Here is a 27,697-nt window from a genome sequence, read left to right as displayed (position 1 = left end):
CAGAATTTTCCCACATCAGTGCAAATCCAGTCTAAGCTTACATAAAAGAATTAATCCATAAATAAAATTGGTCTACTATATGCAGCCAATAAGAATTACTGTATTATAAATAAATAAAACCTACAGATGACTTACCAGCTTTGTATGATATGGTGTTTGTTTTTGCCACAGACTTCTTATAGCACAAGTATACTGCTGAGCCCCACTGCAAGAGAAGTGCAGAACAGGGTGAATTAGTTGACTAGGCAATGTAGAAAGACAAAAGTACAATGCCACAAGTGGGAAGGATAAACAAGCCTGATCAGGCAATTTGTAAAAGGTCAAATTATACTCCTTTAAAATCAATTCAATGATTGTAATGAATAATGGAAGCACTCTTGTGCGTCAGATTAAAGAACCCGACTTAAGGTAAAAAACACACAAACTATTTTCCTGGGCAATCCCTTTCACTTGATTCATGCTGATGTTTAAGTATTCTATAACCATGCTTGAGTCTCTTAACCTGTAATTTTTCACTCTATGACTCATTTTTAGCACAAAATCTCATACAATTTCATAATTTTTGAACAGTACCAACTTCTCTCTGCTGCTGGCAATGTGTCAAGGTAAACAGAAATTTATAGTATTCTGCTAAATTTTGTGTCCATTGGTAAACCCAAAGGAAGACTGAATAAAAAAGAGGGGGCTACCAGCAAATGTCTGCAGCACATAAACACTTTTGGAATGTAAAATGAGTTCTTTCATGCACTACATAAGCCATAATGGGTACTACAAATGAAATACACTTGATTTTGTAGTTTGCTCAGGTTTTGTATATGTTTTGGAGTAGCTCAGACAGCATTCATACCAGAGAAATGAAAAGCAAATATTCCATTCCCACTGATTTCAGTAGCATTTTAATAACTTCAGTTTATAAAAAAATCTTGTGCAGCTCCTACTTATTGCAAAACAAATGATTATGTGCCATAAGTGAAAATCATGAAAGATGTAAAAGCCCTATTCCAGAGGCTTGCTCAGAAAACAGCATACATTCCTACTTCAAATACCCATGAATTCTGGAATGTGTTTTAACTAAGTCCATAATTTGAAGCATTTTAAGAACTGTCTTCTAAGCTACCCTGTGTATATCATAGTTCCTCCTACCCCTCCAACATACACATGATTCTCTGCCTTTTCTTTTATCCTAGAAAGTGGCATAACAACAATTTATCATTGAAAAATAGCACTATGGCCCAGTGAGATAAATAAAAATTTTCAGTTTAAATACACATGAGAAGGGCTTGCAAAAAAATAAATAAAAGGGGCTTTAAAAAAATCAAATCACTTGACAATGATTTGATCACACAAAAGCAAAAATGATGGAAAACAGCAGTGCATTAGCCACAGGCTTTCATGCCACCGTGCACCTGAATCATACTGTTCCTATTGAACAAATGCTATCACCAGAAATCCATTCAATTTAACTTGCATTTAAAATATTCTACTGAAAACCAAGTAATGGTATCTCATATACTTTTTGTGCAATTGACTATTCATTTAGAAGGCCTGCAAGAAGTGCTTTCCCAGTGTTCTGTGTAACTAACAGGCATCAGAAGATGGTGGAGTAGATTGGATTTGTTAACATTGTGACAGCAAAGAGGACTTGAGGGAACTTTTATAGAGTATGCCAACAATTATTACTTTGATAATGAGTAGCAGGAAGACTTAAAGAAAGAGAACTCTTCAATCCTGTTGATGCGGCAAAAATAATGTATTCAATATATTATTCAACAACAACTGAGCCTCCATATTCATAGGCAGCCTACGTCTCATTATCAGATGCTGGGAGTAAAGAAGAGGGGGAAACTATTTTGCAATTTTGTGTCTCCCTACTGAGCTTCCAGAAGTATATGGTTGACGGAGGTGAATTAACTAGGGACTCAGCTACACAGCTGCAAATAAAACTTTAAATGTGTTGTAAAGTGCAGTATACAAATGTGACACTAGGAGCCGTCAGTGAGCTATGCAAAATTCAATGTATTTTTCAAAACATTTTTTAAAAAAGCATTTTCACAGCGTTTTATATATGTGTGTAGATTCCACCTAGGTGTGTCTTAGTCTATCCAGCAAAGCAAGTCTTACTTTTTTTTAAGTACTTGCCTTAGGACTGCACAGATAACTTCATAAAAAGCTGCTTGCAGCATTTAATTTATACCATTGTCCATAGGGCAAAGAGCAGATAACACTGCAACACAGCAGAGAACCCTTCAAGGGATTACGGATTGCTCATGAGAAGTTGACATTGCTGAGACATGAAGAAGAAACTGGCACAGATCCTCTGGAATCTTACAGGAGAGTAGGATTAATTAGAAATATATATGTCTACTCCAACCTGGTTTTTTTTAATGCCAACTGGTAACTGAATGTTATGCTTTGTAAATCACTTAAAAGCCTATTTTGTCCTTAAGAGGTATATAAATTAAATAATAACAACAACTATATTGTAAGCATTATAAATCCATTAAACAGTATTTTCTACAAATCCAGAAGTCCACCTTACCATACTGCTGTTCAGATTCTTGTCAACCTTGCAGAATGTGTGTGGTGGGGTTTCTCCCTTACTTGGTATAATTATGCATATGTCTGTGACAGCCAAGGTATTCTGAGTCATGTTCTCCAAGGCTCTTCGGAATGTGATGTATACTTTTTGCGATGAAGCACCACCGCTGATATTTGCAGGGCGGCCATGCGGAGTGGCTTGGATGATTTCACAACCCTGTTTTAATCTCTCTTTCCCATCATATAAAACCCTAGACAGAAGACATACCCAAAAACACAAGGACAGGTTTTTAGAAACAACAGGTAAGGAGTATTGCGGGGAGTGGGAAGGAATCCTGCTAGGCTCTGCCCATAATAGACCACAGTCAACTATGCTCCATTCATGAAGCAGCAAGGGTTGGGTTGCATGAATGACATGCTCAGCACAGGTGCAACTGCAGAACCAATCCAAGGCTTCTGACACTGTGTCTGCACTGAACCGGCAGTGCGCCAAGCTCCTGCTGCCTTGCTCTTTCACTTCCACATCTCGGTAAGTGGCAGTGACACATGGCACTGGGAAGGAAGGTCAGCAACACACCCCACCTCAGAGCAGACCCCACTCCAGTTTCTCCCCTGAATTGCCAGCTCTACAATTCTACGATTCTATGATTCTATATCCATCAGGTTCTTCCCCAACTCTGCCTCCAAACAAAACCTAATGGACCAATGTTTTTTAAATAAAAAGTTAGCAGCTCTATTCCTTAGTAGTGCAACTTGAATATATATATATTTAAAGCAACGTTAATAAAATTTACTCACCCCAAGTCAGTAAGTGGGGGCTTGTTTCTCCCTCTCCTGTAGCATAGATATATTTGTGGTCCCACAAGGCTGCCATTGTTGAGATCTGCTAACAGTCCTGATGGAGTAACATCTATGCATTTGTATCCATGAGGCACTTCCTCCCCCAGAGATTTAATTATCACCGCCACATCTGTGATTGGCTCTTTTGGCTTTGCAAGCTTGTGACAAGCATCGTTGAAGTGGATTTCCTCCTCTAGTGGTTTTGAAATATCAGTCAATCCTGCCACAACAAAGTAGTCAGCAACACGGGCCCCTCTGTCTTCCATCTTCCATCACAGAACGATCTGGCTAGCAAGGAATGAAAGAAATGTGGGATATGGTAAAACTGAAAGGTCTCTGAAAACCACCAACCTTTAAGAGTACACTGAAAAGCATTACATTTTTCTCTGATGCCATTGCCAAGTTTTGTTCTACGTAAAACAGACTTTTCTCTCTCCTTTATAATGAAATATATAGGCTTACATACCCAAGTTCCAGTTTCAATAATGTCAGCATAAATGTGCTAGCTTATGAACAGCTTGTTGAGTTTAATGTGCTTGCACAGATGTGAGGCCCACAAGCTCAAACATTTACCATGGTAATGAGTTATCTTTGTAATAAACTGCATTACTTATCAAAATAAAGGAATGGAATATTTTCCAGCACCAACATCTTCGGGAGCACACCTTCTGTATATTAAATGTTAATTCAAATGAAAACCTATCCTCAACTATCACAAGTGTCTTGGGCCAATGAAACGAAACACTCCTAAAGCTACAGGGCATTATATAAGCATCTGCTCTTAACAGCTTAAATGATGCAACAGAGCTTAGTCACTTGCCCAATATCCCCCCCCCTTTTTTTAGAGCAGTGGGTAAAAGCAGAGCAAACAACACAAACGTCTTCCTCATGGAAATATCAGAGTGTATAATGGACAAACACAAAGCATTCTTTAAATGGTAAACAGGCTGTTCTGAAGAACCAAGGGAGAAAGAACTGGGTTAGACTACGAATTACCAGTGCGTGAAGACAGCTTGGAGACAGGCTGGAGCTGGAAATAGGCAGTAGATTTTTCAGAGCTGAAAGTAGCACAAGAAAGGCACTATCACTCATGGTACACACCCTCATCTCACCATCTGATCTGATTAAAGAGTTTGCCAGGCTTTTGTGGTACCTCAAAACCCTGCAGCACTGTGTGAACAGTGACTAAAATAGAACAAGAAAATGCGCGTATACAGGATAGGCTATGATGGCTCTATCAGGGCAGCCTTGATGTTTTATTTATATTATTGACATATATTGCGTAACAGTCACTCATCATTTTATCCACTTTGTACTCTAATGGCCTAATAGCTGTTATCCCAGCCATTCAGTGATGGCATTGTTATTGTCTGATTGATTTTATTCTGCATTTACTGATAGTTATTACATTGCAGAAGACCTCTTTTTTTTAACCTGTTGGCAAGCATACTTGAATCAATAAATTATTCAAGCACCAGTATAAACTTCTCTTTTCCTCCTGCTCACTCAGATTCATTCTGTGGGTGCATGCAAAACCCAAGGGTGAAGTTTTTGAAAGCCAACAATAGAAGACAGACGGCCTGACACAAACCTTTAAAAAAGACACTCATCACGTTATCAGTTGAGCAATGCCAAAGTCTCTCAGATATCCATCCTGCCTCATCACAGGAAACTTCCTTCCTTTTTGGACTTCCGAAACGTCACTAACCACAAAGAGCAGCAACTCATTTTGGCTTATTGTAGCATTTAGATTAGGGTTATCTATTGTCTATTATCCTTCTAGTTCAAACCCAGCTGAGAACATGTGTTCTACCATGTAATAATCTAAGAAATCCTAAAGGTTAAAACAGGAAACCACATGCTACTAATAATATGGTCAATTTACCAACAGACAGCTTTTGTTACTCTGATACAGATTCTGTGCAAGCATAAAATAACAGCAGAATTTGTTACTGATAGCAGAATTCAGCAGCAGTTTATATCCAGGCACTGGATATAAACGTATTGACATTATGGCTCTTATTTTTCCTTTGGCTAACAGATTTATCTTAAGAGACCCCTAGCCACTGCACAGAACTACGATTCACAAGGTCCCCTTCGGAGACTGAATGACTTTTTTTTAAGTCTGTAGTACAGTATAGTTGTACTGAAATGGAAATAGATTCATGGCACGCTTTATGGCCACTAAAGGAAAGATCATGTGGATACACAAGAGGAGATACTTTCTGTCAACATAACAGAACATGCCACATCCATCAGTGTCAATATTATATTGATTAGGTGGAGATAGATAACAGAATACTTGGGCTCTGGACAAAACAACACAGAGAGACTGGCCTGAAACAGGGCAGATGAGCTTGTACAAAATCTTCCTGCATCTGCTCAGGGATATATTTTTCCTGTTTCCACAGACACACACAAACCCTTAATGTGGGTGTTAGCTTATGTATAAAAAGGGTCAAGAGATTTGTTTTTAATTGAAATAAATCAATACAATTTCAAATGCTTTCCCTCGAAATTTAATTACTCCTCTGAAAAGTAGTCTCCCCCTCCCACTCACCATTTTAAGCAGATGCATGGAGGTTGCCCAGTTGTATAAAGCCAACCAGACACTCTGGCAGAACAGAGAAAAGAAAACAGAGATGACTCATCCCCAAGCTGAAAAGTGCAGTCCTCTCCATCCAATCTCTATAAAACAAGCTAATCCTCCTTCTAAATTTTTAATTCTCAAAGATGAGGCAGGCTAGGATATTAGTGAATTGCAGGTTTTGAAAACAGAATTTAATGAGGTCTCCCACTTAAGCTAGTTTCTTACTGACTAAACTTGCAATTATTATAGAGTCCATTTCTGAAAAATTATAGTTTTACCTAATCTTAGCACTTTTACACTTTTAAAGATAAAAATAAATGTTTTTCTTTCCTCTCCTGTGGAATGTCAAAACATCCTACAAGTCCCATTTCCAGCTACAAGACTCAATGTTCCAAAAACTACTTAAGACTGGGTCATTTCAGCCTCCTGCTATGTCATATGATTGTTGCTCAAGAACCTCTGATTTCATTTCTGGAAAACTGAAGCAATATGTTTAAATCAAACATTACATCAATGCCCTCTTTTCATAGAATCATGGAATGGTAGAGTTGGACTCGCATTTAGCTATGCGAACGAACCCTTATTTGCAGATAAGTCCTGTTGAATTTAGGGAGCAAGCCTAAGCTCCCAGACAGGGAGCCCAAATCACAGGACTTCCAAGTTGGAATGGGCCCAAAAGGTAATTTAGCCCAACTCCCTGCAATGCAGGAATCACAGCTTAAATAATCCATGAGTTGGCCATCCAACCTCTGCTTAAAAACCTCCAATGAAGAAGAGTGCACCACCTCCCAAAGTAGTCCATTCCACTGTCAAACAGCTCTTGCCATCAGAAAGTTCTTCCAGTCAGAATGTTCTTCTAATCTGAATCCACTGGTTTGGGTCCTACCCTCTGATGGGCTGTTGGATGTTGCAAACCTGCCCTTCTGCCAGTGAAGAGGCAGGTCTGATGCCAGAGGGCTTGTCATGGTGGGAGAAAAGTCTGCCACTGTTATTCCACCATCATCAGTGCTCAGTTGGTGGCATGGTTTGAAAGGGAGTATGTCATGAACTCTGAGAAGGCCTTGGGGTCTTCAGAAAGAATAGCATTCCAACCATATAGTTATTTTCTCTCCCATAAAAACCAATGGGATAAACATTTTTTAAAAAGTAAAACTCTTTTAAAAAGGGGAGGACAGAAGGAATAAAGCTGTTCCCCAGCTTCCATCCAGGCTGCCACAAGCCTAGCAGAACTGAGGGAGTGGTGTTGCCTCCGTCACTGACATCCCCCCCCCCCCCCAATTCACACCAAGGACCTTCATAAAATTGTTCTGCCTGTGGGACTCAGAGCAGTTCTACACCATACATTTAAAGCACATCTGATGCACATTTAAATCACATGTTGTTGTTGTTTAGTCATTTAGTCGTGTCTGACTCTTCGTGACCCCATGGACCAGAGCACTAAACAACAACATAACTTCCCTCAAAAAGTAAGGGGAACTGCAGTTTGTTAAGGTCGCAGGGAACGATGGCTCTATAAGGCAAACTACAGCTCCAAATAATCTTTTGAGGAAGTTATGTGTTTTAAATGTGCACTGGATGTGCTTTAAATGTACTGTGTGGATCAAACTTGTCAGCAAGCATGTATAGGACCCAGCTAGTCCTAGTTCAGGATATTTAGATTTTATAAAGCACAAGAGCCCAGTCTATCAATTTGGGGGGAAACGAGCAAAACAAATGATTTGTGCACAGAAGTGGGACAGGGCAGTCAATATTCGTTGCCCTTAGTTTTACTTTGACACAAAGATTTTTTGCTCTATTTCCTATAAATAAATCTGACTTGATAAGAAATTACAGTGATCCCAAGGAAACCTCTCATTATATAGGGCTCCAGTCTGCAACTAGCTTTGCCAGAAGGTGACTTATTGACAGTACCATGTAAAAGCCTCAACTGACTCCCCACATTTATAAAACCCTGCAACTACAACCACTGTTCTTTCCAAAACACACACACCTCTGCTGGCTTTGAGTTTGTAACTGGGGGCCTAAAATGCCTCCTAAGGGAGCTAGATTTGACTCAAGAGCTGCCAGTTGCTGACACCTACTTTAGAGGGATGATGGAAATAATTCCTATGATTAATGATTATATTTAGCAGTACAGTTCTGAATCTTCATGTAAATTAAGAATATAAAGTTATAAATGAGTTATCTGCCCCATACTGAAATCAATTTTCCACCTCTCACTTGGAATAGTATTTGCCAGAGGCTGCAATTCTAACCCCCCTTACCTAAGTGTAAGACCCATGATTGAATTCAACAGGACTTACTTCTGAGTAGACAGGACTGCAGTTAGGTAGTAAGCACTAGGATTGTGCAGATCAGTTCTGCATTTACTCATCTAGAAAGTGAAATATTTAAGTGCAGACTGACAGAGAGTGTAGGGGAAACATGAAACTTACTAAAAAGCAAATTGCACTTTCTTCAAATGTTCAGTTTAAATAGCCACATACAAAAACTCACTTTCCAACTTACACATCAACATGCATCTTGGTTGAGAGTGGGTCAGATACACATTTGTGCATTCTTTAAATAGAACATGAGATTAGCAGAGGCCCAAGGCCACCAACATAATTAACAAGCTGTTAAGTGTTATTAGTATCTAGCCTGCTGACTTTTCTAGTTATTAGAGACAGGACAGCAACAAAAAGTCTCAGCCTCCAGAGCATAAACTGTTGCTATGTTAGTTGAAGTACACTAATCCATCCATTTTTAAGGTCACCTGCTGTATGTAACCAAGAGAAATGCATAACAAAAAAACAAAACACACAAGAGGGTGAGCCAAGATGGACCTGCCATGAAGCAAGGAGAGATCGGAATAAACTGGCACAACCTGAGTGCTGTTAGGGGCAGCAGAGTGAGAGGCGAATGGATCTGTTGCACAGAGCACTATTATAAGAAGCTGCCTTATACAGAGTAGGGCCACTGATCTGTCTAGTTTAGTATTGTCTACACTGACTGGCAGCAGCTCTTCAGGGTTTCAGATAGGAATTTCTCCCAGCCCTACCTGGAGATGCCAGGGCTTGAACCTGGGACCTTCTGCATGGGTCTATGTGCGATTGACAGGTCAATCCCCAGAAGTTCGCTGTTGCTCACGGGACCCCTCCCGACTGTCGGTAGTGAAAAGCAATGCAGTGAAAGTGCCCCCCCCCCGTTGCTGTGTTCCTCCGTTGCGTCAAATGAGTGTACTGTAATTGTATTTTGTTGTTATGAAACTCAAATAGATGTTAAAATAGACAACTAAAATAGACGTTACCGCTGTGACTACCCCTTAAAAAAAGCTCAACAACTTTCTCTTCCACATGCCTTAAAAAAAAAAAAAAAAGCCCAGCAACTTTGGCTTGGCCCCCCCTAAAGAAAGGTCAACAACCTTGGCTTCCCACCCTCCTTTCATGGGTAGATCACTTCCAGAATTTTTTTACTGGGAGTAGCTCGCAGTCTCTTGTGAGTTGGATGTGCCTGACCTATCACATCTTTCTATAGCTCCTGCTCATTTCAATTAGGTGCAAGAGAATTTCCAGGTGGATTGTGATACTTAGCAGAAAGTTGAGTGACATTTGAATTTCCCATCTGCATCATCATGCTGTGTTGGGCTAACCCAGAATGGACATCACCAATTCATCCTGGATGGCAGTTTACGTACTGTTTGAGATCAACTGAATGTTTTCTGGACACAAACCTGAATTTATTCCTTCATTCAAAGTGGTCAGGCCAGCTCTTTGCCATGTTTGTAACATGGCAGGGTCATTAGAATCTTGCCCAAAATCAGTGTCTGCAGAAGATTTATAGCTGTAGGCAAGTCACTGCCTTGCTTCATCTTCAAGTCAGTTCAAGGCACCAAAAGCCTTAAAAAAGAGGCTTGCTAGACAGAGACAGACAGATGGGTAGATATGAAAACTTTAGCATAAATATATGGTAATAGAACCCCAAGGTTCTGTTTCTACCACTACAGAGGTCTATTACTATTGTCATGCAAGAAAACATTATTAGTCATCCATAATTGGGGAAATGTATTAAACACCAGAAACACCTAACCATTACTGGCAACAGTCTAATTTTTTTTTCAATCAAAAGAGTTCCCTCTCATATCAAGTACTCTGCTATTATAAAGCAAAGCTATCATTTCAATTAGAAACAGGAAAGGTGGCGGGACAAAATTACCTAACCACTTTTTCCTAAATAAAACAAATCCCAGGTGTCTAAATAAAGATGGGGGCGTAATGCCTCCTCCTAAAATCCAACTCATAGAAAATAATGGACGCACAAACTACCCAACACCCAGAGTGAATTCATAAATTCATTAAAAACACTTAATGGATGCCAACTGCAAATTAATATTAGGAAGGTTTGGCAGTTTGAAAGTTTTTAGCTTTGTTTACTAAATGCAAATAAAATAAACATGCTAAATTAAACCACTCTCTAGGGCAACAGAAAACTTCCTCATATAAATTACCCTAACTTGCAAAAGAAAACTTTCCAGAAAGTTTTTCCAATTCAAAAGTTTCCAAAAGTTCCACACCGCTGGTGCATGATGAAAGTTAGTTATAAAGACTACATAACATTTTAGCAGGTGGCCACCTGGAAACACCAGAATTGCTACAACACTTTGTAAAATTTACCCCAGCATTTCCTTTGCCATACCCCAATTCCTTCACTAATATGTACTCAAAAGTGATTTTTCAAGAAGTACACAAATGAAGCTTACTTGCTAACCTGGTTCCCCAAACATTTCAACTATAAAACCACCTTTTCCAACACCCCAGTATTTTCCCTCTTTCCCCCCTCTCAAAGATCAGCCTGGCTTCTATCATTAACCTGCCTTCCAATGTACCAGTGTCATCTTTGTCAAATAGCACCCATCTCTTCCTCTTCACATACATACACACACTAATAGTAGTCAGCCCCACATACATCCTCATCATTATAATTTAATTCAGTTATGAATCACTTCCTATGAAGCATCTCAAAGCAATTTCACAACACAAACAACTGCATTTATAAAAACAACTGAATATTTAAAAACAATTTCAAGCCAAAATATGCTTCTATATACAGTGGTATAGAGTCTGTAACCTGAAGCGTATGTAACCTGAAGCGTATGTAACCCGAGGTACCACTGTAATAGCATGTATCTATACACATTTCCCCAAATTAAACAAGAATAAAATTAACTTATCTCTGCTGAAGAAGAGCTCTGTTTACCTTTAAAGTTCAGGGGCTTTCCACGGAAATTGGTTAGTCCCATAAAGGTAGTATCTTAACGGCCCTATGGATTTTGTAGTAATGGACCAAGCTATAAATAAAGGAGCCTCAAGCTTGGGCTATTTGCACATTCACAACAACCCTCACAAGTTAAACCTAGAAATCATTCCCAGTAGCATTATCCCACATGTCAAGGTATCATTTCTACAGAAGAAATCCAAAAGAAAAGGAAATACCCAGTCCAAACCTCTGTTTTTTCTTTAGCTCCTTTGAGTCAAGCTGCTTTCACAGTGGAGTAATAACTGCTGGCCTGCCTTTCAGGGCTGTTGTTATGGGGTGGTGCAGGAAATCTGAACCTGAATTTGTACAGCATTAGGTCCCTGATTGCCTGACCCCTTTCCTCCCTTTTTACTGCGGTATGTTTGGTCTTTGAGCGCAGTACTTACTTAAGTTTAAATGGCCATAGATCTGTGGTATGCTTTGAATGAAGCAGGTCCCAGTTTCAATCCGAGCATCTCCTGAGAAACATGCCTGCCTGAAGCTTGGAGAGCTGCTATCAGTCAGTGTTGACAATTCTAAGTTAGATGAACCAGTGGTCTGACTTGCAGTGAGTTAGTTTACTGTCTTCATTTTGCATTTCTCCATAGGAATGAATGTCAGCTACTCGCTCATATGAAGAAAGACAAAGACATGCTCTTGAGAGACCCCGTTGCGCTAGGAAACTAAACTATCACCTTTGCTCTTGATGAGCCCAGCCATGGGGTCAAACCAACCCCATCTGCCTCATCACATCTTAGCATCAGCTGCTTGGTCACACTAGAGCGTGACCAGACCCCGGGGAGCTGCTCTGACATCTGTTACATGCAAGTGAATGTTCAAATTCTGGTGTACTTCGGCATTCACAAGCAAACGCTTCCCAAGTCCCCCAAACTCAAGGGACAGGCTGGTGAACATTGGTGGGTCAGCTCACCACGGGGCAGAGAGCATCAGAATATACCGAGGTCCCAAAAAAACCCAAAACCACAGAAGGAAACGTACATTTCATACATTCCTGAGGCACAGTCGACATTCACACGTAACACCAACATTCGCCAAATTTTGAACATAAATAAATAAGACTAGCCAGAAACAATTGAATGGATTATCCCTTTCTTTTAAATACTTCATAGATACATGGGGGGGGGGGGAATTGCACAAATGACACCCCCCCTTCTTTTAAAATACTTCAGCTTCATTCCTATGTAACAGATTAAAACCAGCGATGACACCGGGTTGTCTCCAGACACGTCGTGCTCGGGAAGAGACCCACGGGAACTCATGGGCCTGAGCCCACTCATTCCAAAAGGTCTACTCCGAGTAGGGCTGCTAACCCATTTCTTTTCTTTCTTTTGAATATTATATACTCCAGCATCTGGCATCACCCGCCGTCATGTCTCACACGCGCCAGTTGCATCATTTCGTCGTCCGTCCGTCCCCCCATCCTAAAACCACACACGCACAACACGCCAGAGAGATGCCCCGAAATTGCGTATTATTCTCTCTCTCTCCCCCACCTCGCCTCGCCATCGCCAACCCGCTGCCCCAAATATCCCAGTGGAAGAGCAGCAACGGCCGCCTTCTTCCCTCGGCTCCGTTATTTGGTGGTGGGGGTGAGAGAGAGGCGCGCATCCATAACAGCAGCAGCGCCCCCGAAAGACAGAGGCAGCCCGCCGTCTCTCGCCCCAGCGACCTCACCTCAGGCGGGGGCGCTGCTCCCCAGCGGCAGCATGAATGGAGGGGAGCCACAGAGAGAGGGGGGTCCCCTCGAGGTCCCGAAGCGCTTTTCCCTCGCCGACGCGCGGCCGATCACGAAGACAGCATCGCCTCTTGTGGCATCCTCCTTCCCCTCGCGCGCGGCAACGGCGGCGGCAGCAACAGCGCCGCCTCCTCCCTCGCCGTGTGGGCGCCTCAGGCGGGATTCCCTCCCCGCCTCCCCTCAGCCGCCGCCATCTTGGCTCTCTGGCGGGGGACGGACGGAAGAGGAGGAGGAGGAGGAGGAGGGAGGGCGAGGGGCGCGCGCGGGGAAGGGAGCGAAGCCGGGGTCCCTCGACGGCCGGGTGGCCAGCTCTCAGGACTCCCTCGAGGGTGGTTGTTTTTAGCGGGATTTCCAGTGTGGGATGAGGGGGTGGGTGTGTTGTTTTAGTTTATTTATGTTCCTTTAATTTCACAAGGTTTATACAGTATAGTATACCTCTTGGCTGTGTAGAAAACCAGCGCCCATGTGGGGTCTCTTGTCCGTCCAGCACCCCAGACTTCTGAAGGGGGTCCCAAGTGGGGTGTCTCAACCATCCAGCACCCCTGACTTCTGAGGGGGGTGCCAAGTGGAGTCTCTCATCCGTCCAGCACCCCTGACCTCTGAGGGGGGTCCCAAGTGGCGTCTCTTGTCCGTCCAGCACCCCTGACTTCTGAGGGGGGTCCCAAGTGGGTTGGGGGTCTCTTGGCCCAGGGCTTTGCTGCTGAGGGAAGGATGGGCCAACTCTACAGTTCTGTGATTCTTGGGGTTGGGATGGACATACCAATTTTATTGTTTTGTAAAATGTTTCTGCTGCTTGACTCACTCATATTACTGCCAGCTAGGGATGGGCGAATCTGTCCTCCTAGGTTTTCTTCAGTTCCTCATTTTTCAGAACTTAAATTCGGTTTCCCGCATTTCTGTTTGCGATTTAAGGGGGGGGGTCATAAAAAGTCATGAGTTTCGTGTGAATTTTTTGTAATACATGTTTGCAGTTTTGCCTTTTTCTAGAGCAGCTTCCCCTAATGCAATGCATTTTTGTATTTTATTGTTGATAACAAACTCTTTTTTGTGCACACTTTTGTCACATTGTGTGCATTTTGTACATATTACTGAAGAACTGCGTTGCAAAATTGCTCTGAATTTTGCATATTTTGAGAGATAGCTGTGTTTTCAGTTGGCATATTGCTTTTGAGAGTGCAGATTAGGTAGGTTTGCCTTTAAATGTGAACTGAATTAACTATCTCTCCCATTGCTACCACCAGCTCATAAACATAGTGTAATGTACAGCGTACCTGACTTGAGGCAAGCTAATTCTGTTTTAGTAGGGAGTGGGGAGAGATGCAATTGAACCTTGCCTTAAAACTCTACGTGATTAGGCTTAACATACTACTACTTTCCTCCATCCAAAATTTCATTTTTAACCCTTGCAGTTTTGATTTGTTTCTTTCAAGTATGGCATCTGTTTATCCTGTCTGGGAATAGCAGAAACAGGTACTGAAACTGATAGGCAACAAAATAGTTCTCATTCCAAAAGACAAATCACCCTATCATTTCGTTCAGCTTACTTATGATGCAGTAATGTCTCTACATCTTAAATGTTATACAACAAAATGGTGCTTTTGGCATGGTATGTTCTTATTAAAAGTTAGGCAGCGAAGCCAGAAGCTTTTGATTTGTTCATTAGGAAATTTAGCATTGATCCCTTTGTGCTTAGAGGAATGATGTCTGATAGGGATTGATTAAACTTAAGAAGCAGCATATTTAAATGCAACAATGATGGTGAGATAGTGGTAGAACATTGTGTTTGCCTTTCTTTCCTTTGCTTTCAAAGCAGGTCTTGGAAAGGAATTTCTTACTCCAGGGACCCATGCTGTCTGTAAATTATAAAAGAGGAAACTGAATATCATGGATGGCGGTGGTGATGAATTCTCTGTAGAAGGCACTTACTAAAGCGACAAAAATTGCAACGAAGAAAAAAATAATCCTGGTCTCCCACCAAAATATTTTCATACAACAGACCAAAGAAACCAGTGGGAAAGTTGTTCTGATTTCAGAGGACAATGGATAAAGTTCAGAGCAAAGCTGTATGTTATAAACACATATTTTGATGCTGCATGATTCTTTTATAATCTCTAAATAGCAGCAGCAGGAGAGCTCAATAACAGTCAGGACAAGTGAGGGGAGAAGGAGATTTATTAAGCTCTGAGCTGTATGTCACACCTGCCTTCCCAAAATTGCTATTTGTATTATGAGAAGCTGTTGTTCACATGTCTTATCTTAGATCAGCAGTAGGGAACATCCAGCCTGTAGGTCAGTCTTGGTCTGCCAGGGGGTCCAATTTGACATTCTAGGTAATTTTCCACAAACCATGCCCACACACTCCCAGCTGACCACCTTCTTTAAACAGTTGGGCAGACAGGAGGGTAAAGGAGCTTGTAAAATGTACAGAGAATCATAAAGCAAAAGTGCTCTTTGAAGTAGCCTCCCTACCCCAACATTGCTTGAGCACTGCTTCAAAAAGCACTTCTGCAAAGCACTTAACACAGTCCCTGTTCTCCCATCTGAGACTGTAGGATGGAAGCAGGAGGACTGTCCTCAAGCGCTTTGCAAATTTGCTCTTTGAAGCAGCTTCCCGCTCTTCCTTCAAACATCGCTTGAGAAATATTTAAAGGGGAGAGATGGCTTAAAATAGATTTTGCAAAGCACTTTAAGCACTCTCCCCACTGCCTTTAACATAGTGATGTTATAAGTAGGAGGGGCTGCTTGAAATAACTTTTGCAAAGGGTTTTCATATGCCGACACTCCCTGCTCCTGGGAGCTCATGTGGAAGTGTGGGGTTTGCCTTTGAAGAAGCTGTTGCAGGTTCCCAAGTGCTCAACAGCCAGCTGGCTGTTGGGCACTTGGAAACCCTATTTTATAAATTAAAAATAAAAAGTGGTTCAGTTCATTAATGAATTAGTTTCCCTATTTCACAGATAAGCATTCATTTAAAAAACCCAGATAAACTGAACCATGCAAACAGCTGTTCTTTTGCTAAGCCATTTGCACAGCAGATGCAGGTGCCACTGGGATTTTGGCATTCCAGGCAGTTGCCTAGTTTGCTTCTATAGTTAGACCAGCTCTGTGCATTGCTAAGTGTGTTCTCACTGTGCTGCTAATCGCTTTTAGTTGTGGGCTTATGTAAACATGGAAATGTGCTCAAATGTGGAATAAGTGCTCAAAGTGTTTTTATTTAATATTTGGGGTAGTGAGAAACCCCCTCTCTCACTTTAAAGGATTGGAAAGTCCAATCTCTGCATAAATGAGCACCTTATTTGAAGATGTCCAAACTCCTCAGCAATCCTTACTTTTTGCAAATTAAAGATGCAAAAAGTGAAAATGCCAAAAATGAGTAAATGAAATTGACAGATTAATCCATGTCTACTATCAGCCTTGTAGGCTAGCAAGTGAATAGCACAGACTAGCAAGTCCAGCATATCTTTGTATTTGGGAGTGGAGGTGCAATTCAACCAAGCCCTTAAACTAGAACTCTCAATCGCTTTTCTCTAAGCAGTTACAACAAATCTTGTGTGCAGTTGTAGAACTGTGACCCTAGTTTATGCATATAGCATCAGGGGAATTGGAATGAGGTGTCATCAATATACAGAAGATGCCCAGATGCAGGTGCTGAACTGAGGTCTGGTGGTGATAATAGGTTGCATGTAGGCCAGTAAATTGAAACTGAATCCAGACAACACTGACGTACTGTGACTTGATGGGTTCTTGGTCCAGGATTTGAAAGATCACTTTTGGGGTGCTCCTGAGGCCACATTTGTCACATTAAGCTCAGGTGGATTCAGTGGCTGGGAATATCTTCCCAGCTGTAGCTGCTTCATCGAATATAGTCTTTCCTGGACAGAGAGAGCTGGCCACAGTATTTAATATATATGTATTTCCTGCTCTGTGACTATCTAGGAAAGGGTTGGCTATAAACACTTGAAATAAATATTCAAATACGCTTGCAATGTGGTTTTTACCATCACAAGTGAATCAGTGTCTGCCTTACTGTTACCATTAACCGGTTTTATGTGATGCTTGTGTTTGGTCTCAATTACTAAAAACATATTTTCCCTTGAATTATTCTAATATTCTCCAGGAATGGAGCACGCATTAGGATAATTCAGAACTTGAAATTCAGCTACAAATGCAGCACCAGTGAGGCCACCCACATCACCAGCTGCTCTTGATTAATCCACTTTTCTTTCTACAAAGCCTCTAATGAATACTCTGTAGGACCAAGGCCCTTATTTATCTGGGGAAACCATCTGATTTCTTTTCACATCCATTAGTTGGGCGGAGGTATGGGGGAGAAACAAAAGAAATTAAAATCTTAGGCTACACACAAAATGAAACACGCAAGACCTATAGACAGAGTTGTCAGGACTCAACCAAGAGTTCTGAAGCAGTAGAAGCTGATGTGGGTTAACTGTTTGCAGCTGTTCCCAGAGGGAGGGAAAGAGGTTTATGTTTGGGTACCCCCCCCCCAAGTTCAATCAGGACACCCCACTGTAAAGACAAACAGTACTCGATCCAAGTGACATCTCAGAACTAGCTTTGTATATTGGAGAAAACACCAGGTACTCTGACTAATCATTTGGGAAGGTTTTCAAAGCTTTGTCTCTCGTGGCACGCTCAACCCCAGATCCACATGCTTTCCCTATAATTATTCTAATGATCACAAATGAACACTTCAGCATTTGTGATGTATTCTAGAATCAAAGTAATGGGCATCAGATAAAACCACAGATAGCATTCACGATACAGATTTCCTGTGACTACAAGTGTAGCAAAGGAGAGAATTTTGGTAGGCTCAGTTTCTCTTTCATTTCTGCATAAAATTAAGGGCTATTGATAAATTATGTAATGGGAAAGGAGTTTTGTGGCATTCACTGGCCCCTTGCTTGATTTTGAACTTAAGCCCATCTCAAGCTGAAGACCTAGTATTTGCCAATAAATTACCTGCTTTTCCAAACCTAAGGAAATATCACCTCTCAGTCCTTGCCTGTTGTGCAGCTGCTAAAAAAAGGATAGACCTTTTTTCTGCACAAGGGTGTGCAGGTGTTTAAAATGTCAATATGTCTGGAGTAATACCCACTCTTTCCATATACAAACAGCCCCAGGAATTTATGAGAACTCAGCATGGAAAAGATGGTATTTGGTTGATTGCAGAGGAAATTTCTAAATAGCTATGGACCATAGCAAGGGTCCAAATTTGCCTGGAGCGCTACACTAAAGTGTACCTAGCTAACAGTTAATCCAACCCTGGAAAGAAGCAAAGTAGCTCTGCAAGTTGTCAGGCTCTTCAAAATCACAGTTTGCCTTGCATCTTTGACTAAATAATAGTTTAGGAAACACTCCTGGGCACAAGTAATGTGTTCCATGCGGCTGCTGGCCCCAGTCTGAGAAAACAATAGGAAACAGCTGCTAAAACACAAAACCGGGGCCCTGGGGAGTAGCAACTTTTCAGAAATGTGTGGCATACAGAGGAAAGAATGTGAAAAGGGGAATAAATAATCAAGTCTACCTCTCTTAAGGAAAATCCCATTGAATCTGGGGAGTGGGGGACACTCCACCTGATTTGTTCACTTGCACCCCACCATATGGACACATGTTCCAGGTTGCAATCTGCCCCTCAAACTGTTCTACCCCCCCCCCCGCCATGAGAATCTAGTAAAACCTGTAAAATTAATGTAGTTCTTGCATCGTGACAAGAACAAAATTGCCAACTTTTGCGTTTTACTCATTTGGCAGGAACTGCCCTGGCTGGACTAGTCAGACTAAGATCCATTTCATCCAGCATTCTGGACTAGACTCTTAGCATATGATTCTAATACCTTCAGCATTGTAGGGTTGCAGGGCCAACCCTAAGTTAAACAGAGTGAGGTAACTGCCTTAGGTAGCAGCTGTTCAGGGACAGCAGTATCAGCCTCCAGAATTTCCTATTGACTCCCCCTCTGCTGCCACATGGTCCCTTTGGGGACTGCTGCTTCAGGTATGGTGCAGGATGTTATCCGATCAGACGTGTTGAAGTAAGACTCAATTGCCAGTGCAGTCAGCTTCTGAACTTGGAATTGTGAAGGGGCAACATCTTGTCCTGCAGCTCAGGCAGCAAAATGTATGGGGCCAGCTGGGTGGGCTGCAGCAGTATGGTGTAGTAGTGGATAGTGTGTTGGATTAGGAACTGGGAGATCAGGGTTCAGATACTCAGCTGTGAAACTTGTTGAGTGACCTTGTGCCATTGAGGAGTATATAAATTTTGTTAACTAAATAGATTAAATAGAATAAAGACATGCATTCCTTCAAAATGTCCAGAGAAGGAGAGGCAGTAGAACGGAGATGGTTTATTATAAGTAGCATCTCACAGAAAATGTTCAGATTCTCTCCGTGTTGCGTAGATTTGTGTTGGGTCTCCATGGTGATGTCCTGTGTTACTGCAACACAGAAAAACATCTTTGCAAGGGGCCAATAAACGTACAGGAAGAAGTTAGCAAGCGTGACGTTAAAAAAAGAGGATCTTACTTCATGGTGACTGTTCTTCATATCTTGCTTTCCAGCCTGTTGGGTGTTAACACCTCCTGTACATGCAAATGTACTTATTTTTAAGCTTTAAATGTCAAGCAAGTTTTCAGTATTAAGGTTTCCCTGTTTCTGATCACTGGATATTAGAAATGTGTTCTTGAAATTGATTATTTTAATAGCACCCTTTCAGAGAACTAAATGCTTTGCTATTCTTATTTTGATTCACAACAGCCCTGTGGAATAACTGCAAAGTCGTAAACTGTTTCTTAAGTGAAAACTAGTCTGACGAATTGCCAACTCTTTATTTACTGCAATTGGATTACATGTGTTTTTAATTACCCTATTAATGGGATTCCCATGAGTAAGTGTCCTGCTTCAGGCCCAGCAAATGCAGATAGAGGATCTTAAGTAAGAAAGAGATCTTAATTCAGGAAAGTAACAGCACAGGCTTGGCAGCAGACAGAGTTCGGGAGTCATGATTCAGGGATTCAGTAAACGAGCCAGATATTCAGAACTGGACAAAAGCAACAAAGATGTCCCAACAGCTTCCACACATACCAAGCTTTTAAAGATAATGCACAGCACACTCGCTTCTTATGCAGAAATGTCTGGACTGCAAATGTGCTCTCCAGGGGGAGTGTCTGCTCCTATCTGCAGAGATGGCGCCTGTTTTATATAAGAAGACTGGCTTCTGATCACTCTTTGCCATCTCCTGAATTGTTCACCTTCCACACCCAGCCATTGGTCCCACCTGGTGTGCACACACACATGCCCCGGACACCAACAAAAGATGCAACACCACTGTCCTGAGGATCAGCAAGTGGGGGGGGGCACATTTGAAGGGGAGACCCAGCCTATAGGTTTCCCACCTGTGTTTTAAATAGCGCCATATTATAATCACTGAAGAGGCATAAACCTCTCTCAAACTGTTCTTCATTCTGTCATCCTACTCATAATTGTGCCATCTCAGTCAGCTTAGATCTCATGGCAGCGTTCCATATTTTATTAATCCACTTTTGTTCCATTGGAATTGCTGGCGTATGCTATTTGAGTGTTGCTAAAAAAAATTTTTTTGCTTTAGTTAACATATTTCCCACCAAATTATGGCATTCCAGATGTATATCATTTTTAAGATACTCTAAAAGGAATTGTAATGGCCTCAGTGGCAGTAAATTATAGCGTAGCATATTTTGTATAATGTTAATAATGCCCCACAAACTACTGATTTTTGCACAAATCCATCGTACATATATAAAGGCTGCTTTCCTTGCACCAGATTTCCAGCATGCGCTACCAGTATGAGGATTCATATTTGCAAGGCAAAGCGGAGACAACTACTAGTAGAATATCTAAATTAAAATATATTTATTTATTTAAGTATTCATAACCCACACTTTCATAAATTTATATCAACATACAATGTTATAATAAAATCAGCAAAGGCATCCATAAAACATCGTGAAAAATATCAACAAAGCATGTATCTTCCAAAGGATGTTTAAAAGAATAGAGTGGAGACTCCTGCCAAATCTCTGCTGAAGGACAACTGAACCTCAAGGGCACGGGGGCCCTCAAGAAGCACCCCATCAGAGGATATTTGTGCAAGATGATAGCACCAAATTTTTGGACAATACATTTCCCTGTGCTTCTGTAATATTAATTGTCACAGATAATGCAGATTGTATGTGTAAATCCAGTAACGGGCTTCCCACCCCTTCCTGGAGAGGTGAGAATTTCCTTGCATCTAAGAAAGTGTTGGGCAAATGCTCTGCCACTGAGCTTTGGTCCTTCCCTTAAGACACAGGAAAATAGGAAGCGGACTTGCACTGAGTCAGACCAAATAACAGCTTCAGAGAAGTGTGTGGGAAGGATTGTGACAGCGGTAGAAATAATTGAACTTCTACTCTCCAGCAGTTCCAGTGTTGATCAGGCTTCTCCAGGGCAACTATTTACACAACAACAAGAACAACAACGTGCTTGGTAAATTTGCATTCACATAATTAATATTACATTTTATGCAAGTTTTGTGGCCCTGTTCAATGATACAACCCTTTTGGGCTCTGATTCCAAATGTGATTGATAAAACGGCTGGTTGTTTCATACCACAAAATCCCTAAATAGTTTCTGAGTTATCTTAAGGATTTGATTAATGATGTTGATCTTGAAGTGGTTGTAAACCTACTTTACGGCTGCCAACATGTTTACAGCAGCAAATTGGAAGAAAGCACTTGTTCTGTTGATGTCTGAATGGCATCAGGGAAGACAGAACAGGGCAATTTTATCCAAATTAACCTGCTGTGGAAATTAATAGACAAACAAGTTTACTGGAGTATGGAATTTGTTTGCAGTGTTTTGGAAGAGTGAATTCCAAGATGACTTGGACAATACTTTTTCTTTTTTCTTTGTGTATGACAAGCATCTACCACCTGCACTTTTCAGAAGCATCCAAAGGCATTGTTGCTCCTGCAGGCTTTCCCAGATGGATAGGTAAAGGTAAAGGGACCCCTGACCATTAGGTCCAGTCGTGGACGACTCTGGGGTTGCGGCGCTCATCTTGCTTTATTGGCCGAGGGAGCCGGCGTACAGCTTCCGGGTCATGTGGCCAGCATGACTAAGCCGCTTCTGGTGAACCAGAGCAGCGCACGGAAACGTCGTTTACCTTCCCGCCAGAGCAGTACCTATTTATCTACTTGCACTTGACGTGCTTTCGAACTGCTAGGTTGGCAGGAGCAGGGACCGAGCAACGGGAGCTCACCCCACTGCGGGGATTCGAACGGCCGACCTTCTGATCGGCAAGTCCTAGGCTCTGTGGTTTAACCCACAGCGCCACCCGTGGGTCTTTACCATAAGTGTCCATTCTTTGAGTTTTAGTCTTGTTATAAATTTACTTTTTTTGTGTTCTAACTTTTTAAAATTATCTTTTGTGCGAATCACATTGAGATAGTGGTTTAGAAGACAATTAATAAAGCAACAGTATTATTATTATTATTAATAATAATAATAATCCACAACAGGTTAGTCATTGTCCATAAAAGGTTATGTCATAGTAAATGTCTAGGGCTTTAAGGTAGCACAAGACTCTTGGTCATATACCTCAAGTACAGGTTACTGTGTGTAATGTATGTAATTTGATTTTAAGTACAATTTCCGTCAGTGTTGAGGATGATGTTAACAATAGCAAACAATGCCTTCAGAGAGGTAATCTCCCCTCCCTGCCCTGGGAACTTGGCAGGGACAGCAAGAATCAAACTCTCTCCATCCCATAATCCTAAATCTAGTCAGGTTTCCCAAGAACTGCTATTTACATAACAAAAACATGCATGTTAATTGGGATTCACACACTTATGCCAGCCAAGAACTAACCATATACTTGGTTTAGCCAAGTACAGTACGCAGAAAGCTGTTAAACTGGTTCAACACATAAACTATAAAAGCCTAACACCTATATAAGGGAGTATGCCACGGTCTTCTATCTGCACCTAAATCTATTGAGCTTTAAACCACTGATATGGGAGAAACACAGTTCATTTCAAATGGCTTTCAACCAGCCTTTGCCAACCTGGTCCTAGCACCATCTAGATGTTGGACTATAACTCCCATCAGTCCCAGCCATTCAGGGCTGGAGTTGATGAGAGTTGAAGTCCAAAACATCTGGATGGTGCAAGGTTGGAGACGGGTGGTTGAAAGCCATCTGAAATGAACTGCATTTCTCCCATGCAAAGGAATGGTAAACAATAGTTGCTTTGCCAACTGGTCTGGGAAACCAAACTGCAGCAAAGAGAGCATTTTTATCAAGCTTTGCTGAGACAACAAGAACAAGTTGGATTCCTTAGGACTGAACTCTTTCTTTTTCCCTTTCAATCCAGCCCACAAGGGGGAAGTGGAGGTTAACTTAGCAAAGGTGTCCAGAGAAATGTCGTCCGCCCCCAAACCCCTCCAACTTCACAATGAAACATCTGCTGCTAAGAGTCTGCATCATTCTCAATACTTGACCCATTCTAGCCTGTGTATATCTCATCAACATGCCTAGGAAGAAAGCCAGTCTTCTGAAACAATCTGTCATCAGAATTGTCACCATGGAACAATGAAACTGCCGCTGGTTCTCCGCAACCTCATTAATTCGTTTTCTGGGGGAACAGATGTGTACCTGTCTTAGGTGAGACTCTGCACCATCCCAAATCCCTTCCAGCCACATGCTGTTACCTTGCTGACAAATCATCACTATCATCAACAGTCAGACGTGTTGCTTGCTGCAGATTGGTTATGGAGCTTCAAAGCATTCCCCCGGAAGAAAAGGAAAAACAAACACAAAATCCGTACAATTTATAATGCCGGCATTACGATATTTTATAGATTATGAATGCTGTAGTATTTCGTGAATCCTATAATATGACTTTTGTTGTAATTGTGCTGTTTAGCTTATTTGTTTTAGTTGTTTTTTAATAGATTGTAATTGTATTGTTTATTATTTGTTAATTATTCTATATGATTTATGCTGTATTTGTGATGTTCTCTTATGTGATTGTTACTTACTGTTTGTAAGCCGCTTTGTAATTCATTTGAGTGAAAAAGCGCATAACAATATAATGAATCAAAATAAAATCAAATGTTGTATTCTGGGCATGTGTAATTCTTTTCTAATAGAGGAAGCAGCCTTATACCAAGTCAAACCGTTGGTCCATCCAGCTAACTGACCAGCAGTGGATCTCCAGATCCTTTTGCATGCCAGGCATGTGATCTACCTTTGGGGCTGGTTGCAAGTAAGAAGACTGTTGGGGCTGTGCCCTATTAATCCCATTTCCCTTTTCCTCAGAAAGCCTAATGAGTTTATATATATATATATATATATATATATATATATATATATTGCCAATGATCTATTAGCAACATCTGAATGTCACATTGACAGCATACAATGATGGAAGAGACCACAAGGGCCATCGAGTCCAACCCCCTGCCAAGCAGGAAACACCATCAGAGCACTCCTGACATATGGTTGTCAAGCCTCTGCTTAAAGACCTCCAAAGAAGGAGACTCCATCACACTCCTTGGCAGCAAATTCCACTGTCGAACAGCTCTTACTGTCAGGAAGTTCTTCCTAATGTTTAGGTGGAATCTTCTTTCTTGTAGATTGGATCCATTGCTCCGTGTCCGCTTCTCTGGAGCAGCAGAAAACAATCTTTCTCCCTCCTCTATTTGTGAAACTTGAGGTTGCCGTAGCGTAGCCTGATCAATTTTGACAAACTTTTGCGGCTATTCCTATCTGAGTGCTCAATCATTCAGGACTCAGATAGGAATAGCTGCAAAAGTTTGTTGCTAAGTCCTGTTTTCTGTAGAAAAAGCTGGAGCCTTGTGGCAGATGAAAGGTCAAATATCCATTACCAGAGGTAGCTGTGTTAGTTGCCAAGAAAACATTAGAAGAGTCTTGTGTGGCACAGAGGCAACATCTGCTCCTTACCTTTAAAGCACTGTGATACTACCTTTAGCAGTCATGGCTTCCAACCACCACCCCCACCCAAAAATAACGGGAATTTTTAAAATATAGCTCCCTGTGTCAAGCAGAGCTTTGCCAAGCCCTCTTTTTATTATTAGAAAACTCTAGCTCATTTCCATGGACAGAGTAAAACAGCTCGTAACTCGGTCTAGTTCTTTGCAGGACGGATCTGCCTCTCCTTCAAGTGGTTGATTCACTGTGTGTGAGATCATTGTGATCTGCTAGAGATAATGATATTGTACCACTAACAATCTGAGCCATTTCATTGTTCATCTGCTAAATGTGGTTTGTTTTGGTGATGTCAGTGAGCTCCCCTTTTGTGTGACTATGTTTAAACAATCATGCCTGTGATCCTGCTTGCAGGGGTGACAATTTGAATAAAATATGGGGGGGGGGATGGATAAACCCCGCCTCACCCAGCCCTGCATAATCAAACACACACATACAGGCGCGCTCACACACACACACATGCACACACTATTTGAATGACAATGCCCATCAACTTTGGGGTGGCTGGCCCCCTTATATATATATTTTTTGGGGGGGATGCAAAGGGTCCTTGGCTCCTAGGAGTTGGCTCCTATAGGCCTCTTGACATCTAAGTTTCCCTCCCTGAACTCCTCTTTAACTTCATCTGCTAGCTGTAGGATCTCACCACTGTGAACACATGAGTAATATCCACAACATCATGTTGCAGTGTTAAGGAACGTGCTACTCTGTCAGCTTTGGTTCCACATCGCTGTAATAACACAAAGAAACCCACTTGGAATGGATGTGCTGTCTCCCATCTTCAACCACAAATACGCTGTGGATCACCTGAATGAAACTGGTGATGGACCATTGGTGGTCGAAGGTACTCTTGAATTAATGGCCATCATGATTCTCCACAGTGATTGCAGAGTAAGCAGGGGAGCCCTGAGTGAGGACAAAATTTGGCATGCCCCCTAAATATTTATTATTTTCACAATAATTCATTAATTATTATTTTGCAACCCCTCGGCTAGGCACCTTGTTCCGGGGAAATTGCTTGCCCCGCCCTAAATCCAATGCTGGGGTGAGTTGGGCCATTTACTTCCTTGCAGCGTAACCTACCTCACAGGGTTGTTGTGGGAGATTAAATGAGGTGGACTCTGTACACCACCTTGAACTCCTTCGAGAAAAGGTGAGATTTGAATGCAATGTAATAATAATAAAAAGAAAACATACCACTTTGCACTTGAGCTTCTAATAAGCACTCTGGCTTGTCGGTATGCTTTTTATTAGAGAGCAGGATCTGCATTCATTTCCGATTGAGCAGAGTGCAGGATACGACCCATCTTGGTGCATGACTCAAGAGGCTGCATCAGCCTAACCCAGTGTATTTCAGGAAATGCTTATTCATATGTTTCCGATTTGATTTCATTTCATTTTCACCCAGAGCATTTATTGCAGCCCAGGGTACAGGATCCAGCCCATCTCAGTGCGTCGCAAGGACTATTCAGGTTGGCAGGTCATACTTTCCCATGTGTGAAGAGGCGATCCCTTAAAACTCAGCAGTCCAGTCGCTGTAGTTCTAAAAGCATTTCAAAGATCTCGGAGCTGATGGGAGTTTCGTTTGGAATTGTTTTGAGCTCTTGAAAATAACTTGCGTTCACGCGACCTCTGCTTTTGAGAAATAAAATAAAAACAGCCTTAAAGAGAAAAACAAGGAAGGATCGTTGCAGGTTCCACCGAGATTTGAACTCGGATCGCTGGATTCAGAGTCCAGAGTGCTAACCATTACACCATGGAACCGCCCTGACAATATATTGCGGCAGCTCCCACTAAAGCCTTGCAGTTCTTCTGCGCTGACTTCCAGCGCCCCCACGGCGCTCCCAAGCGACGCCTTTTGCTCTTGCAAGCCTGGCTCGGATGTTCCCCTCCAGCTTCTGTTTCTCCGGCTTCGAGCAGCAATAGGTTTGGGGAGCGACTGCGTTTACACGTGCGCACTTAGGAGTCTGGCAAAGCCTGGCATGCGAAAGCAGGACGATGGCGCTAGAAGACGCGTACCCGTTGCCACTGCACATGCATTTGGAGTGGGGCGCGCGGGTGTCGAGGCTAAAGTTGAGCCCCGGAACCTATTTGCAGCTTCTACTGCGACGGGCGCAAGAGTGCCCGTGAACATATACAGAGTGCATTTGACAACTAACTCTTCTGCACATGCTCCGCGACTCTCTCACACACCAAGGCGGCAGCTCAGAAGAGGTGGGGGGCAGGCAGGGGACTCTTTTTTAAGTGAACTTGCCTGTCTGCAATGAACGTCCCAGAGAGATGAGAATATGGAAATATGGTTATTATTATTAATAATAATAATAACTGAATTTATATACCGCCCTAAACATGGAATGTCTCTGCCTCTTGAATGTCTGAGCAACAAGCTGCTGGTTATATTATGTGTGAATTGCACTGGGACTGCACTACTAAGGACGCTTGATACGCATTCAGTCAGGGGAAGGCATGCAGACGTGCAGGCGGAGCTGCATTCCTCAGAAGGTAGGATCCGGGGCCTGCTCTCTGTCCCCGCGCCGCAGTCCAGGAAGAAAGGAGGCATTGAGCGAATGGCACTCTGCACATGCCTCTAGGCATCCTCTTCTTTTAATACTGCATCAGCCTTGGGACGTTAGATGCTGTTGGACTAAAACTCTCATCA

The 27,697-nt window shown here is 42.0% G+C and overlaps 1 protein-coding gene and 2 long non-coding RNA genes across 6 annotated transcripts in view; 1 reads left to right on the top strand and 2 right to left on the bottom strand.

Annotated features, from left to right (window-relative positions):
- The window catches only part of DENND4A (DENN domain containing 4A), a 63,723-nt gene extending 50,475 nt beyond the window's left edge, over nt 1-13,248 (bottom strand). The window contains exons 1-4 of one of the 4 annotated variants that reach the window (XM_080982078.1): nt 12,938-13,248; nt 3,337-3,666; nt 2,540-2,789; nt 136-205 (exon numbers count right to left, since the gene is read on the bottom strand). In XM_080982078.1, the coding sequence (XP_080838204.1) occupies nt 136-205; nt 2,540-2,789; nt 3,337-3,644 (628 nt within the window). In that variant the 5' untranslated portion in view covers nt 3,645-3,666; nt 12,938-13,248. Of the gene's footprint in view, nt 1-135; nt 206-2,539; nt 2,790-3,336; nt 3,667-4,374; nt 4,446-12,937 lie in introns of those variants that run through there. The other 3 variants (XM_080982075.1, XM_080982076.1, XM_080982077.1) reach the window with 3 other exon arrangements.
- A 125-nt stretch (nt 13,249-13,373) lies between these two features.
- On the top strand, nt 13,374-16,962 carry LOC308463667. Its single transcript, XR_013979666.1, has 2 exons — nt 13,374-13,513; nt 13,665-16,962. It is a non-coding gene; the product is annotated as an uncharacterized lncRNA (long non-coding RNA).
- Nucleotides 13,778-24,092, bottom strand: LOC308463687. Its single transcript, XR_013979689.1, has 2 exons — nt 23,739-24,092; nt 13,778-21,480 (listed from the first exon to the last, which is right to left on the bottom strand). It is a non-coding gene; the product is annotated as an uncharacterized lncRNA (long non-coding RNA).
- Nucleotides 24,093-27,697: the final 3,605 nt, after the last annotated feature.

The sequence above is a fragment of the Podarcis pityusensis genome (assembly GCF_964106645.2).
Source record: "Podarcis pityusensis genome assembly, chromosome: 14".
NCBI classification, from domain to species: domain Eukaryota; kingdom Metazoa; phylum Chordata; class Lepidosauria; order Squamata; family Lacertidae; genus Podarcis; species Podarcis pityusensis.
Note: the sequence above shows the minus strand (reverse complement) of the source record. Positions and strands in the feature narration are given on the sequence as shown.